The 16,732-nt window shown below is 41.7% G+C and overlaps 1 protein-coding gene across 5 annotated transcripts in view; it reads right to left on the bottom strand.

The window, feature by feature from the left end:
* Eya3 (EYA transcriptional coactivator and phosphatase 3) overlaps positions 1–16,732 on the bottom strand; it is an 83,501-nt gene that overhangs the window by 23,875 nt on the left and 42,894 nt on the right. For 3 of the 5 annotated variants that reach the window (XM_031378935.1, XM_031378937.1, XM_031378939.1), the window contains 4 exons: positions 9,417–9,502; positions 7,927–8,110; positions 6,053–6,192; positions 742–825 (listed from right to left, as the gene is read on the bottom strand). In XM_031378935.1, coding sequence (XP_031234795.1) covers positions 742–825; positions 6,053–6,192; positions 7,927–8,110; positions 9,417–9,502 — 494 coding nt within the window. The remainder of the gene's footprint in view (positions 1–741; positions 826–6,052; positions 6,193–7,926; positions 8,111–9,416; positions 9,503–16,732) is intronic. The other 2 variants (XM_031378936.1, XM_031378938.1) reach the window with 1 other exon arrangement.

The raw sequence follows: 16,732 nt of genomic DNA, 5'->3' as shown, positions 1-16,732 counted from the left end.
AGAGAGAGAGAGAGAGAGAGAGAGAGAGAGAGAGACAACTTGTGAGGAACTAGCTCATCACATCCACTGTGGGGACTGAGGACTGAACTCGGGTCATTAGGCTTGGCAACAAGCACTTTTACCTGGGGTGTCATCTCATCAACCTGAAACGAATTCTTGAATAACTTCAGAGTCAGTACTGGTTCTACATTAGTTGTCTAGTGTTACCATCAAAGCTATATAGCCTGCTGGTCACAAGCCATGTAGTCAAGTTTTATACATGAGAAGTTCTAAGCCAACAGGGTAGGACTAGGAACACAGCTCAGTGGTACAGCATTTGCCTAGCATCTGTGAAGCCCTGGGTTTGATCCCAATACTTTTTTTTGTTTTGTTTTGTTTCAAATGTTTATGTATATGGGTGTTTTGCCTGCATGTTATATCTTTGCATTACATGCATACAATGTAAGCAGAGGCCACAAAAGAGTGTTGGATCCTCTGGAATTGGAGTTATAGATGGTTGTAAGCTGCCATGTGGGCACTGGGACCGAACCAAAGTCCTATGTAAGAGCTTTAAGTGTTCTTAATTATGTGCCATCTCTTGAGCCCTAATCCCTAATACTGTCAACTATATATATATTTATATACATATACACATATATATGTATATAAAAAATATATATGCAAACAGTCAATAGGGCAAGAGAGGCAGTAGAGAAAATGGGTGTTTGGGGGAGGGACAGTTACAAAGAAGACTCCAGTTACCTTTCCATACTTCTGAGCATAGGATCCAGTAAGAAGGGAATGAAATATGATGATGGTTTCATCCAAGTCCCAGAGAAATACCCGCTGAGGGGGGAAGACAAAAAAAGGAGTTATCTGTCAATTACAGTGGAATGAGAAACCAACCAACCAAACAAACAAAAAAACAAAACCAAAAACAAGGAAAACTAAAAAAAAAACCAAAAACAAAAAACTACAAATATGTGGTAAATGTAATAACACAATTTTAGAGACTCAAAATTAAAAACATTAAACATTAAAACATTAAAAAGGGAATGGCATGGGGGCATGACTTTATTCTAGCAGTTGGAAAGCAGAGGCAGGGAATCCCCGTGAGTTTGTGAAGTCATGTACATTTAGAGAATTCCAGGCCAGACAAGGCTATCCAGTAAGACCCAGTCTCAACAAAATAGGGGGTCAAAAAGGAAAGAAAGTCCGAAAGCAAGCAAGCAAACAAGCACACAGCTGGCACAGGCGTATGCCTGCAATCCCCAAACTGCGGAAACAGAGTCAGGGATCACCAATTGCTGAGGCTAGCGTTGGCTGTACAGCAAGAGCCCATAATAAGAAAGAGAAGAGGGAAAAAGAGGCATCAAGCCTCAGGACAGAGCTTACATTCTACAGGCCTAAGGCTCTGGGTTCAATCCCCAGTCCAGAAAGAGGAAAACTCTCCAATCATAGCCATATTATATATCCAAGAACTATTTAGACATTGCAGGCAAACTAAAGCTAAAGCTAGGGAAAGGGAAGAAGTGAATAAGAAATAAAGTAGAAAGAGCCAAGAGAACAGAATAAAGGACAATGAAAGTGACAGTGGGTTCTTTGAAAATTTCAACAGGACTGACATTTACCAAGACTGACAAAGGAAAGACAGAGACTCAAATGACTAAGACCATGAATGCATGTGTGGACAGTCCCAACCTCACAGGTGCAAGTGGACCCTGACTCATCAACAGCTGTATGCCAACAAAATGGATTACCAGGTGGAATATTTTAATCTTAAGAAACACATAAAAAATTTACATATTCTTTAGCCAGGCAGTGGTGGTGCACGCCTTTGATCCCAGCACTTAGGAGGCAGAGACAGGCATATTTCTGAGTTCGAGGCCAGCTTGGTCTACAGAGTGAGTTCCAGGATAGCCAGGGCTACACAGAGAAACCATGTCGAGAAAAAAAACCAAACCAAACAAACAAACAAACAAAACACATAACACAACCTAAACTAGCTAGAGAAAAAGCAGAAAATGTGGTAAAACCTGCCACCAGTAAGGAGACAGGTCTAGTAATTTAAAACATCCCTAAAAGAAAAGCCTGAGATCCAGTTATGTCATTGGTGAGTTAGAGCAGACATTTAAGAATTAACACAACTCTTCCTAAATGTTTCCAAAAGCACACTAAAAAGAAACTCTTTGTAACTCCTGCAGTGAAGCCAGCATCTCTAAGAGCAGACCATGAAGCATACAAGGCTAGAGTGGCCGGGGAGAGGAGAGCCCTCCTGAAGAACAGTGTACAAACCTCAACCACCCAGAGTCCCCAACACAGAAAGACAGCTGGAGAGCGCAACTGAGTGGGATCAGTGCTTGGAACTTAAGAATGCTTCTCTGAATATATAAAGTTAATCAGGGATTATATAATATTTAATAATTAATTTTAAGAGAGGGAAAACACATGATAATCTCAACAGATAAAGAAAATGCATCTTACAGAAGTCCAGTACCCTTTCACTGTGTGTGTGTGTGTGTGTGTGTGTGTGTGTGTGTGTATGTTAGGAGTAGAAGATAATGTGTTAAACACATTACTTTAAAAAAAAATTGATGTTTTAATATAATGAGTGATCTGAAAAAAAAAATTAAGGGGCCGGGCGGTGGTGGCGCATGCCTTTAATCCCAGTACTTGGGAGGCAGAAGGCAGGCGGATTTCTGAGTTTGAGGCCAGCCTGGTCTACAGAGTGAGTTCCAGGACAGCCAGGGCTACACAGAGAAACCCTGTCTTGAAAAACAAACAAACAAACAAACAAACAAACAAAAGACCTACATAGGGCAAGTCCCCATCTGAAAAAAAAAAAATTTAAGAATGAATCCCATCAAAAATAATGCTCAGGGGCTGGTGAGATGGTTCAGCCGGTAAGAGCAACGACTAGTCTTCCGGAAGTCCTGAGTTCAAATCCCAGCAACCACATGGTGGCTCACAACCACCCAAAATGAGATCTCATGCCCTCTTCTGATGCATCTGAAGACAGCTACAGTATACTTACATATAATAATAAATAAATCTTAAAAAAAAAAAAGTAATGCTTAGGAGGCTAGAGAGATGGCTTAGCTGTTGAGAGCACACTCTGCAATGGTCTCGAGTTTCAGTCCCAGCAGCCCACATGACAACTCCCAGCTGTCGATATCTGTAGTCTCAAGGGGTCTCAGAGCTTCTTCTGATGTCCAGACACATGCAGACAAAATACCCATATACATAAATAAATGAATCTTTAACAAAAATAATGCTTAGGAGTAAATTTAACCAATGAAACAAAAGATTTGCACAATATAATGAAAACCTTAACATACTGCTGAAGATGGAAAAACATAAATGTAAATATCCACAGATTAGAAGACAATGTTGCTAAATTGGCAAGGCCAAAGCACTCTGAATCACATCCAAATCTCCAGCGTTCTTTAACATTTTTTCTTTAGACTTGTTTATTTTTATCTTACATGTGTGGCTGTTTTGCCCACATGTATATCTGTGCATCAGGTGCATGACTGGTGTTCTTAGAAATCAGAAGATGGTGTTGGATCTTCTAGGATAGAGTGATGGATGTTTGGGTGCTGAAAGCCAAAACTTGGATCTCTGCAAGACCAACAAGTGTCCTTAACCCCGCCTCTCCTGTCCTGCCACAGCGCTTGTTAAACTTGTGTTAAAATACAGTGTTTACATGAAACTGGATTTAATTACTACCAATTTCAAATAAACAGGTTTAAAAAAAAGGAGGAAAAGAAAAACTGTTGAAAAAATTCATAAGGAATCTGAAGAGATCTCTAAATACCAAAACAAAAGAGGACCAAAGTTGGAGGAGTCATGCAATTCAACTTAGGACTCAATATCATTAGGAAATGCAGTGAAAAACTACAGTGAGATGTTACTTTACACACAACAGGGTAGCTTTCATTTTTAAAAGGGGTGGGGCCAGGTATAGCTCTGTGAGCTCCAGGCCTGCCTGATTTACAGAGCAAGTTCCAGCAGCCAGAGGTATGTAAGAGCACCTGTCTCATCATCACCACCACCACCACCACCACCACCACCACCACCACCACTTAAAATACAATTTAAAAAAGGGAGAGGTGAAATAAGCATTGATGAGAATGTGGTCAACGGTGGCAATGTAAGAGTGTAAAAGTATAGAAGTCTGGTGGCTCCTCATAAAGCTGAACACACAATAAGATATAGCAATTCCATTATTTACAATGGCCTAGATGTGAAAGTGTTCTTCAACAGACACAAGATAAGCAAGATGCAGTACGCATGTACATACTTAGTGAAGTACCATTCAGCCATTGAAAGAAATGAAATTAGGATCAATGCTGCAATAAATCAGGATCAATCTCAAGAGCATCATATTGACTGAAGTGAGCCCGATTAGAGTATAAATACTGTATGCTCACATTAGCTATATCCAGACCAGGCAAATTCACAGTAGCAGAAAGCAGAATCGTAGTTGTCATGGGCTAGGAAAGAGTATGGGGAGTTACTGTTTAATAGGTAGACAGTCTGTTTAGGATCAAGAAAAGGTTCTGAACCCAGGGCAGAATGGCTCACACCTGTCATCTCGGCACTCAGGAGTATGAGGCAGGATTGCCGGAGTCCAAGGCAAGAGTGAGACTGTCTCAAACAAAGAAAACCAAACACAAAACCACAAAAACGTTCCAGAAATATATAGTGGCTAATATCTCTAACAACACTGAATTATGCTCTTAAAATAGTAAAGTGGGGTCTAGAGACATGGCTGAGCACTTAAGAGCACTCTCTGCTCATCTAGGGGTTGGACTTCCAGCACCCAGCAACCTTAATTAGGCTCACAGGTCTGTAACTCCAGTCTCAGGGGATTGAACACCCTCTTCTGGCCTCTGGACAAAAGGCGTGCATGTGGTACACAGACATACATGCAAACAAAATACCCACACATTAGTAATAATAAAAAAAAGCCCCACCCATACTCATAAAATTTTACAAATCTTAACAAAATAGTACAGTCCTTTTAAAAAGGTTTTTGGTGGAGTCTCAGGCAACTATGAAGCCAAGAATAACCTTGGGCTCCCGATCTTCCTGCCTTCTGAAGTCATAGAATTACAGGTGTCTAGTATGTCCAGCAAAAACAGAAATGTTTTATGTAATGTGTACTGTGGTACGATTGCTAAAAAAGAGAATTGTTAGTCTTCCTAAGAATGATATCAGAACTTTAGTTTCCTTATTTCTTGCTATATTTGTTCCCCAGAAAGGAAGAAGACAGATTCTATGTACAGCTTCAATTATCTGTGTCCAAGAGTATATTTAAGTATATCTCTTTGCTTTATTAAGTATCATCAAAGAAAAATGAAAGCCATAAAAATAAGGTGATGTAAAAATTCTACGATTAGAATTCTGTATGTTTTTCTATTCTTTCCTACCATAACCGAAGTCTATGGCCACAGTAAATTCCCACAGTGCTCACTGCGCAACATGGTGTGGTGGCATGCTTGCCAAGCAGTCAGCACACTGTGTGTCCCACAGACTCACTCACACCATTCTCCCACTTTCGATTTCTAACTGGACACACTATGATGTCATTCAGGCTCCCTTGGCTCTCTCCTGAGGGCATTCTTTCTGTTCTCCAAATGTGGACAACAATTTGTTCCTTTTGTTAAAGTACCCTGAATCAAAAGAGGTGAAACAGTTGGAAGGGATATATAAGGTAAGTTGTGGGCATGGAGGGATTGTCTTTGTTTTTTGTTTGTTTGTTTGTTTTTTCGAGACAGGGTTTCTCTGTGTAGCCCTGGCTGTCCTGGAACTCAGTCTGTAGACCAGGCTGGCCTCGAATCTGCCTGCCTCTGCCTCCCAAGTGCTGGGACTAAAGGCGTGCGTCACCACCGCCCGGCTCGGAGGGATTTTCTTGTACCTGGATTTTTTTTCCTCTTGGCCAATTAAATGCCCCCACAAGGAACTCAAGCAGACACAACATACAACAACATTATCTCTACAAATTCCAGACATATGCTTGACAGAGGTGAGGAAAACAGAGGTAACTCAAGTGAGTTTCTTCACGTACTTCTAATTCACTGTCCTGGGAAGAGCTGGCATCAGCTTTCCTCTTGCCCCGGTTCTTGACAGTCATGTTTTTCCTGGACTGTTCATCAGCATCTTTATTTGGTGTAGTCTGGGACAAAGGTGGGCTTGCAGAGGAGTCTGCTGAAAGGAAAAGTAAGATACTCACTGTCAGCAGTCCCAGGCTGTGAGAGCCACAGCAGAGACAGGGGTCTGCAAGAGGAGCAATAAAAAAGACAGCGTCCTTATTTTAAAAATAAAGGAACCTGGTAAGAGCAAGGAGCCCTTAGCCCTTAATCTGGCCAGGATCCCAAAGTAACCAGAGTGGTCTACAGAGGCAAGATCTACCTACACAGACAGTATCTGCCCACAGAGACATCATCTGCCTACAGACAACATGTGCCTTCCTAAAGACATCCTAAAAGGACAGCCTAAAAAACAAATTATGCCTACTTATGGCCAGAATGTTTGTGACCGCCAATTAATGATATATACTAGCACCTGTCTCTCATTCCTAAATGCGCCTCATAATTTCATTGATGAAGCAATGTCCTGACTGAGAGATGGCTCTGTGGGTAAGAGCACTGGCTGCTTTTGAAGGGATGTGGGTTTAGGTGGACCCACCTCTAACTCCAGTTTCAGGGGACCCAAAGCCCTCTACTGATCTTTGAGGTCAGCAGACAAGCAGTGGTATATGTACATATATGCACACAAAACACATGTAGACATAAAATAAATAAATCTAAAAAAATATATATAAAAGAGAAATCAGCTTTACAGTCTTTTTAAAAACTATTATTATTGTATTTTACATAAATAAGCGCTTTTCCTGCACGTATGTCTCTGCACCACAGGCATGTAGTGTCGCAGGAGGTTAGAAGAGGACATCAGGTCTCCTGAACTACTGGAGTTCCAGACAGTTGTGAGCTTCCTGTGGATGCCTGGAATTGAATCCATGCCTCTAGAAGAACAGTCTGTGCTGTTAATTGCATAGTCATTTCTCTAGTCCAAAACTGAAGAACTAACCTCTAACCTAACTTTTTTTTTGAGACATAGCCCAGGCTGGCCACGAACTCAAGATATCCACCTGCCTCAGCCTCCCAAGTGTCCAGCATTTTTACCTAGCATTTAAACTTTACTTAAAATTTAAGCTCTGTTTATTCTTTAAACTTTGTTGCAAATTACATTCTTCTGAACAATGTAACTTAGACACAAAATCACACCTGCAGCTACTGTAAAGCTACCTAGGTGCAATTCCTCTTGAGAAGCCACAGCTACTAAGGGCTGTGTAATTGTGACCAAGAATTGTACTTGTAAAGCATGTACTTTCTTTCATATTAATTCACTAACTTTGTTTCCCTCTGGGTCATCCTGAAATTCTGTGGTATAATCAATGACTGGGCTTTGCCTGAGTAAGGAGTCCTTAGGCAGAAGGGAACTCCTTGGGCTGCTGGTGGCAATGCAGGCAGGGCCAGGCCTCCCGAGTCAAATGTTAGGATTGCTGGCAAAGGATTGTAGCTGTACTTAGAACCTTAAAGCAGTTTTAAGACACAAAAGAGCACCTTCCCTGAGTTCCTAGTGGGGGTTAAAGACACGCCTGTATTAAAACTGGAGCCCTGCAACCTTCAACAAATAAGCTCTTGGTCTGAAGATGGGAGAGCAGAGTGTGCACTACAAACACATCTCACTGTTGACACTTTTCTGTTTTAAGCATCTATAGATAGATATTCACCACACAGTTTTTCATCACAGTCCGTTTGCACAGTTTAAACTTAGAAAGAAAAATCAACAGCATGGTGAAACGAACTCATCCCAGAACAAAATTCTTTACCATCTCTTGGAAACACTGTTGGATGAAGTCTGGTTCTCTGTACTTACCAGAGGGAAGTCTTTGTGTGGCTGGTGCAGGTACCATAGCACTAGGCTTCTCTGTCTGGTACGTTGTAGCTGCTAATGCTGTGTTCTCAGCATCAGTGTTAGTCTGACTTGTGACTCCAAAGCTGGAACTGGGGTAGCAGGCCTGGTACTGATTCTGTCCAAGAATAGTATAGGTGGGATAGTCCTGTGGGCCAAAGAGAGGAAAACAAGACTATATTACAAGAGGTCAGAATTATTTTCCTAAAACATTTTCTTATTTCCCACCTACCAACAGTCCAAGTAATTAATGATTTTGAAAGTGCAGAAACCTGAGTATAGACACATCGTCTATGCAGACAATGTGAATTTGGTTAAACCTGCTCCAGGGTAATGTAAAAAACTAGACACTATCCCTTGAAGGTCAAAACAAGGGCCGTGAAAGGAGAGAGCCTATACAGGGCTGTACGGCACGTATCTGTGAACACAAGAGAAACACCGGGCCACTGTGGGAGCACATGAACTTAGCTCAGGAGACTGGCAGAAGGATGAATGCAAGTTTGAGGCCAGCCTGGACTGTGGCACATCCCAGGACAGCCAGGAGTACCCCCATGAACTCCAAAGTACGTGTGGACTTAAGAATTAACACAGCATCAGTGAAAAAGAGAGGCACAGGAAGTCAAGGAGGAGGTTAATTGCAGCCCCAAAGCACAGTCCATGGAGACAGCAATGTCACAGCAGTTGCTGCAGAGAAAGTCTGAGCATGTTAAAAACAAAACAAACTCTAAAACACTGAAGACATTAGAGTGATCATTGAAGCACACATAGAACAGTGAACGAGACCAAATCACAGCCTGGCGTGGTGGTGGTGGCGGTGGTGTACACCTTTAATCCTAAAACTTGGGAGACAGCATGAAAATCTGAGTTTAAGGTCAGCCTGGTCTACAAAGCAAGTTCCAAGACTGCCAAGGCCACACAAAGAAATCCTGTCTCAAAAAATATGAAAGGAAAAACAAACCAAACTACAAACAAGTAATAAGGAGATGGGTGGAGGTAGTATTCACTCATTCCACAATAGTTCCCTTTAACAGTTCTGAGTGCCAGGGATTTGTTTAGGCTCTGGGAATATAAAACTGATCAAAAATAGAAAATAAATCCTGGCCCTTCCTGGAGTGCACAGTCTATCTAGTGAGAGCACAGTCTATCCAGTGAGAGCATTGGGGGAGTGCACAGTCTATCCAGTGAGAACACAGTCTATCTAGTGAGAGCACTGGGGGAGGCTGGGGTTAATGTGATAGGTAATGCCATAGACAAAACTATATTCCTAGGAGGATTAGCAAGGAACAGGAGAAACAGGAGAGCAGCCAGGGTTCTGAGGGCACCCAGCAACAGGGCTTGACAGCCTACACTATTCCTAGTTGTTCCTTAGAAGGGCAAGTTGACCATGGAAAGAAGAGAGGAAGTGAAAGGTGGGTGAATCATATCAAGGAAGATGAACAAACAGGGCACCGTACCTGGTTTGAGATGTTGGCCACGGCTGCTGCTGGAATATTGGCAATTGCAGATGAAGTGGATATCAGGCTGGCATTTGTACTTGAAGCTATAGGATTGAGAGGATTAGGAGATGTTAAATGTAATTAGATGTAAATGGCTTAAAGATATGGAAAACAACCCATTTTAATTGAACATATATTGGCAAGGAGACAAAGTATATTGGGTAAAGAGGCAAATGCTAGAAGCTGGAGAGATGGCTCAGTGGTTAAGAGTACTGGCTGCTCTCCTAAAAACCTGGATTCGAGTTCTAGCACCCATATGATGACTCAAAATCACATGTAATTCCAGGCCCTCCTTCTGGCCTCTGTGGTACCAGGCATACACATGATGCACAGACATAAAAAACAAAACAAAACAAAACAAAACAAAAAAATCACCAAATTCATAAGATCAATTAACAATTTTTTAAAAAAGCAAACACTTGTTTTGCATGCAATACCACAGTGAAGCTTGATTACAAACAAAACACTTGGAGGATTTGTTTCAATTTGAGTCTACGGGAAATCCTAGAAGGATGCATACAGAATTCACAGCTCACACCAACACACCCGTAAAGTCAGAACTAAGCCAAATCACCCCAGTGTTTTCTAGAGCTGCAGAATGATCCCCTGCAAGTGACCTGACAGTCAGAAGAGCTCTGATGACTCCTATGTTGTGGTATGGCTTATGGCCATTTGCCCCAAATTACGTCTCTCCTGAGAGACAATACTTACTTTGAGAAATAAAGCTGGTTCTCCAAACTCTATAATGCTTAGAACTGCTATATTCAAATAATGGGTTACTAATGTGGATCAAAAATCACTATGAGGACCAGCAAGATGGTTTAGCAGGTAATGCTGCTTGGTACTAAGTTTGAACCTGAATCACAGTCCTGGGATCCACACCGTGGAAAGAGAGCTCTGACTCCCACTAGTTGTCCTCTGACCTTCACACATTCATCGGGTGTTCATATGCACACACAAATGTAATAAAAAATTTTAACACCACTATGATTTGTTATTTAGAAACTTTATCAATAAACCTGCAAAGATTCAGAAGATATTAAATCTCATCTGGTCAGGAAAAAATATATTCTATCAGACAACTACTCAGAATGTCTTTAAACTTTACATTTTTGTAAAACAGAATCTATCAAGTTCTAACCCCAAACTTCAGTGACTAGCGAACACCACAGGTTTGCCCGGGTAGACAGGGCAGTAGTCAGTATTGCCAGGCACCAGTTCTGAACTTTTCATTTATGACAAGCATAGAAACATGATTCCTGCTGCAGCCACCCACCAGAAGGATCACACTGACCAGCACAAAGTTCTCCAGGGGGAAGCCAGCAAGAAAATCTCCACTAAGAATGGAATGTGGAAAAATGAAGTAGGTTCTGGAGGGCAGTGTGCTGAAAACCACCATGTCTAGACAAGAACAGTCACTACTACTGCAGGCTCAGTCCACTGAGGAGCGTGGGCCAGGGAAGAGTTCAGACAGTGTGCTCAGTCCAGTTGATAATCTCAGAGGTCAAAATTCAACTGGCTCACCTAGCTCTTCCCCTCGTGTCCTTTCCTTAGCCACTGGCTGAGCTAAGAATCTGGTCTCCTCAAGTCTACAGTGCTCTGCCCAGGGATATGACGGGGCTCTCACTGGCTTCTTTCTTAAAACACAAGTAAATGAAATGCATTTAATAACTTATAGATGGCATTTGCTTCCCATCAACAGTCACTCTCTTCTCTGCTATAGCTTACTCCATTCACTCTCCTAGAGCAAGCATCAGACAAAACAGTACACAGGATAGATAACTCCTAAGCAATTTTAAACATTTTGTGGGAAAAGACTTTCTGGTAGTTCCAGAATACAGGCAATGTATTCTCCTAGGCAGCCTCAGCTCTTGCAGCCCTCACTTCCAGCCCAGCTTCCCTTTCCTTTGGGTGCAGCTTGAATTTCTTTTCTCCTCCTGCCCAGCACTCTCCTAACGACTAACACTGGACACTTGCAGACTCAATTACACCTGGTTACTATACACATGTGAGAAATGGACTCTGGCAAAGTAGTTTCAGAAATGTAAACATCAGTCAAGCATGGTACAGTGAGAAGGTGGGAAAAGGTGGATAAGATCAAGGCCAGCCTCATATTCATAGTGAATTCAAGGCCAGTGTGGGCTTCGTGAGATCTAAACCCCTCAAACCAACAAAAACAACAATAAAAGAAATTTAATAACCCTAAATCTAAAAAATATGTGGTATATTTTAGGTTTGTATAGCCATCACTGAACCCAAGTTAATTTACCTAGAAATGTACATAACCACTATATGCTTTACCCTATAATGAACCATGACTAAGAAGTTAGGAATAAAAAATCGCCAATCATCCTACAGACATATATTAAACTGCAGGTGTGACATAAGCACCAATGTCCATCACGACAGTGTACCCTTTCTTCCTTGAAACACTTGCAGAGTAAGAGGGGATCTTACTCCCTCACCGTTTGTGTTTTCTACTCTCTCCTCCAGACTGTAAGCTCTACAAGGATATACCTCGCTATTTTATTATGTCCAGCATCTAGCAAAGTCCCTAACATATAAAAGACGAGGCTTAGCCAGGCAGGGATAGCACACTCTTCTAATCCCAGCACTCAGGATAGGCTGATCTCTGAGTTTGAGGCCAGCCTGGTCTAGAGAGCGAGAGAGATGGTGCTAAATAGAGAAACCCTGTCATGAAAAACCAAAACCATCCAACCAAACAAAAAAGATGAGGCTTAATAACTATTTGTGAGATTCAGTCTTGCACACACTAGGCCTGAGAAACAAAGTCTTTTTGTCTGTTAGAGGCTGACAGTCAGGTTACCTACTCTTGAGAGTTACATATTCTCAGTATGTAACCAAAATACTTACAAAACCTCAACCAAGTCCTAGCCTTTGGGACCTAGCAGAAACTTCATGTCTTGGTCGGGTGTTTGCTCATTCATTCATTTGTCAAATACATACTTTCTACTAAGTGCAAGTACTATGACATGGGCATGGCCTATATCAATGTACTTAAAAATATAAGAGGGGAAAAAAGACCCCTGCATTCAAGAAGCTTAGTAATAAGTTAAAGTAATTTCTCTTGAACAAGGACTGGTGAGGTGATCCAGTGGATATAGCTAGCTGCTTCCAAGCCTGAGGAGCAGACTTCAGCCCCAGGACCCACATGGGAGGAGAGAACTCACACCCAAAGTGGACCTTCAACTGCCAAGTGCATGCTGGGGCACATGCTCATACATGCTTCATGCAAAAACATGTACAGTAAATGCTGGAGTAGAGATTTACATCAGCAGTGGATAGAATCTAAACTGAGCTATGTGATAATGGATTAGAGATAGAGAAACCAGTAAGGATTCATGTATTTAACTTAAAGTATATGTGTACTTAACACAGGTTATAGCACACACATATATTTCGTACTCTGTTAACAGAATATCTAAAAGAATTGACACCTAACAAAAAGTTTTATTAGTAGTACTGCATGTGTATGTGTGGTGGTTTGGAAAAGAATAAACTCCACAGGCTCATTTTTGTGCCATGGTGTAAGTAGGAGGGAAGAGGACAACTAGTGGGGGGAGCTGGCGCTTCCCTTCCACTGGAGATTGAACTCAGGTTGTACGGCGTCCATGACAGACAAGTTATTTTACCCACCTAAGCCACCCTGCTAGCTCCATCGCTTTTTCTAAAAATTACATTTATTTATTCGTTTGTTTGTTTTCACACATTTCTTTTCTTTTTTAAGTTACTTTTAGGCTGGAGAGATGGCTCAGCAGTTAAGGGCACTGACTGCTCTTCCAGAGATCCTGAGTTCAATTCCCAGCACCCACAGGGTGGCTCACAACCATCTGTAATGATAATGTGATCTGATGCTCTCTTCTGGCATGCGGGTGTACATGCAGATACAGTACTAATAGACATAACAATAAATAAATCTTAAAAAAAAAAAAAAAGATGTTGCTGGCCAGTGGTGGTGCACGTCTTCAATCCCAGCACTTGGGAGGCAGAGGCAGGTGGATTTCTGAGTTGGAGGCCAGCCTGGTCTACAGAGTGAGTTCCAGGACAGCCAGAGCTACACAGAGAAACCCTGTCTCGGAAAAAAAAAAAAAAAAAAAAGGTGTTGCTCTAAAAAACAGTTACACTCATTCATGTATTTGATACGGAGGTGAGAGGGCAAGTTAGTTCTCTCCTTCTACAGTGTGCCTGGGGACCGGATCAAGTACCTTTACCCAGATCACCCTGATAAGCCCCATATCTCGGTCTCTAACACCATTCTTTTCAGTAAGAGAAACTAAGCCTCTTCAGAGAATTGGCTCATCAGGACTTGATAATATACAAGATGTCTTAGAGCACCTCAGTGTCAGATACTAAAGAATTTAAAAAAAAACCCAAAATACCCCAAACCAAAATAAGGGTCAGTAGTGGTGTTACTGTAAAATGGTGCCAGCCAGGCAGTGGTGGTGTGCCTCAATCACAGCACTCAGGAAGCAGAGGTAGGCAGAGTTTAAGGCTAGCCTGGGCTATACAGAGTGAGGACTAGGACAGCTATGACTACACAGGAAAACTCTGCCTTAAAAAAAAAAAAAAAACAAAACAAAAAGAAAAAAATGTAAAAAGACATCAGAGTCAACTAAATATGTTTCCTGTGACCACACAGGATAGCAAATAAAGCTGCTCTGGATTAAACTTCAAAGTATAAAATAAATGTCTATGAGTCCAAAAACAAATAATCAATAAAGAAAGTGATGGGAGAGAAGTAGATGACCATATAAGGGGCAGAGAGCCTTTAACATGAATATAACTTCCAGACCAGGTATGGTGGCTCACACCTATAATCCCAGTGGGTCAGGAGTCAAGGTCAGCCAGGGCTACATGGTAAAAATCTGTCTCAAAAGCACCACACACACACACACACACACACCCCTACCTGACAATGGAAAAACAATTTAGAAAGTAACTTTTCAGTGAAGATGCCTGACAAACATCCCTTGAGCCAGTTGGTTCCAACTGTCCTAAGTGATGTGGATAGAACGTACATTTGATATGAGACAGCATTTTACCTCTGTGACCCTTTAAGAAACCTGTAATTCCAGTCTAGTCATGAATAAAACATCAGATAAGTTCTAACAGAGGGGCATCCCCAACGCCACCAGGTCATCATAAATGAGAGCAGAAAGTCTACAGGAACCAAGGGAGACATGACCATTAGATGTAAGATATATCTTACATTTGATTTAGTGACCTCCTTAACTGATAACAATTTCCAATATTAGTTCATTAATCATACCAAATGTAGCATACTCATAAGAGATGTTAATTGTAGGGAAAACTGTAGTGTGTACACATTAGCAATAATTATGTCACCTTGTGATGCACCCTCATTTTGTAAATAGTTGTGCAATAACCATTCCAAGAATTAAAATCGCTTGGTTCCCAGTGCTAAGTAAGTTATTTTTCTGGATTCTTACCCTCCCTACCCCATAAGACCCTAGTACCGCTAGCCATGGGAGATGTTATCCATATCTTGAAATTTCTTTTCAGTCCTCTTCTTTCTTTACTGCCCTGTAAATGCCCTAGCTGTAAGCTGACCACAGGCTCTGGATTGTGTATTAGGGATTCTGCACAGTCCTCCTGGGCAGAGTCTGTGCTATTGATGAGTTGCTCACCCCTCTGCTTATCTTTCTCTCTCTAACCTTGCAGTACAAATTATTTAAGGACCATGTACACCCTGCCCAACTATTCTGTCAAATTAAAGTATACTAACAAGAAAGTCTGCTAGGGCTAGAGAGAAGGCTCAGCAAATAAGAGTACACACTACCATGCAGAGGACCTCGGTTAGGTTCCCAGTAAGTATTCTGGGCAGCTCCTTACTGCCTGGAACTCCAGTCCAGGAGATCCCCCGCCCTCCCCTGGCATTTATGGCAGCTGCACTCACATGCACATACCCACACTCACCTATACAAGTTTTAAAAGAGGCCAGAAAAATGGTGCAGCACTTAGTTACAAGCACTAAACACTAGCAGTTACTACTAACAGAAAAACAAAAGAAACCAGGTTAACAGGTTCAAAGGAAAAAGACATATCCTCAACACATGACAAGTAAGGGCAGTAGTTAACGAAAGGCAAGCAATCCTTTACTTCACTTATTCTGCAAAGGAAAAGCAGTGTTAAATTCAAGACAAAACTACAGAAGAGTAGAGAGTGTACACCTCAGGACTCTTACTCTTGCTTCATGACCTATGTGTAGCCCTAAACAGGGATATAGCTAAAAGGGACCTTGTACCTCACTGCTTGCAGCTGATCCCCAAAACCTATATTATCTCAGATAAACACTGGAAATAAAATGAAAGTTAGAAATGGTATTGTGTGCTACTCCCAGATGGGTGCAAAGGCTGGGTTAGGAGGCTCCTCCTACGTTGGGCCCACAGGTTCAAGGTGAGCCTAGATCATATCCATTAGTTTTGTTCCTCCTGGGTTACTCCTGTTACGGGGAAAGAAAACAGGGAGGGGCCAGCAAGGAAAGAATGAAATGTAAAAGAGGAGACTCTGAAAACCTGAGGTAAAGGTAGGTTAGACCTAGGTCTTAAGAACAAAGTAGGAGGCTAGAGGGATGACTCAGCAGTTAAGGGAACTCACTGATTTCCTAGAGGACCTGAGTTCTATTCCCACCACCCATGTTGGGCAGATCACAACAGCTTGTAACTCAGGCTATCTTCTGGCCTCTGTAAGCACCATGTGGGTACCTTTATACACATGCACATATATACATACACAAATAAAATTAATCTTAAGAAAACAAAAACAGGGGCTGGTGAGATGGCTTAGCGGTTCAGAGCAGTGACTGCTCTTACGAAAGTTCCTGAGTTCAATTCCCAGCAACCACATGGTGGCTCACAACCATCTGTAATAAGATCTGATGCCCTCTTCTGGTGTGTCTGAAGACAGCTACAGTGTACTTACATATAATAAGTCTTAAAAAAAAAAAACAAAAAAACCCCAGAAAACAAGAAAACCCAAAAGTGGCCTAGAACTGTTACTACGGAATCAAACAAGTCCCAAATCAATGAACTGAAAAGTTAAAACTAAAAATCTTTTTCATCAGCAAGGCTCCTATCTACAGAGGTTGTCGGTGACCATACTCATCCCTCTAGAGGTTTTGTGTGTGTGTGTGTGTTTGTTTTTTGAACACAGGGTTTCTGTGTGTAGCTTTAGCAGTCCTGGAATTCACTCTGTAGACCAGGCTAGCTTCAAACTGAAGAGATCCGCCTGCC

The sequence above is a fragment of the Mastomys coucha genome, unplaced genomic scaffold, assembly GCF_008632895.1.
Source record: "Mastomys coucha isolate ucsf_1 unplaced genomic scaffold, UCSF_Mcou_1 pScaffold18, whole genome shotgun sequence".
Lineage (NCBI taxonomy): Eukaryota > Metazoa > Chordata > Mammalia > Rodentia > Muridae > Mastomys > Mastomys coucha.
The sequence above is the reverse complement of the archived record's forward strand: the minus strand, read 5'-3'. Positions and strand labels throughout refer to the sequence as shown.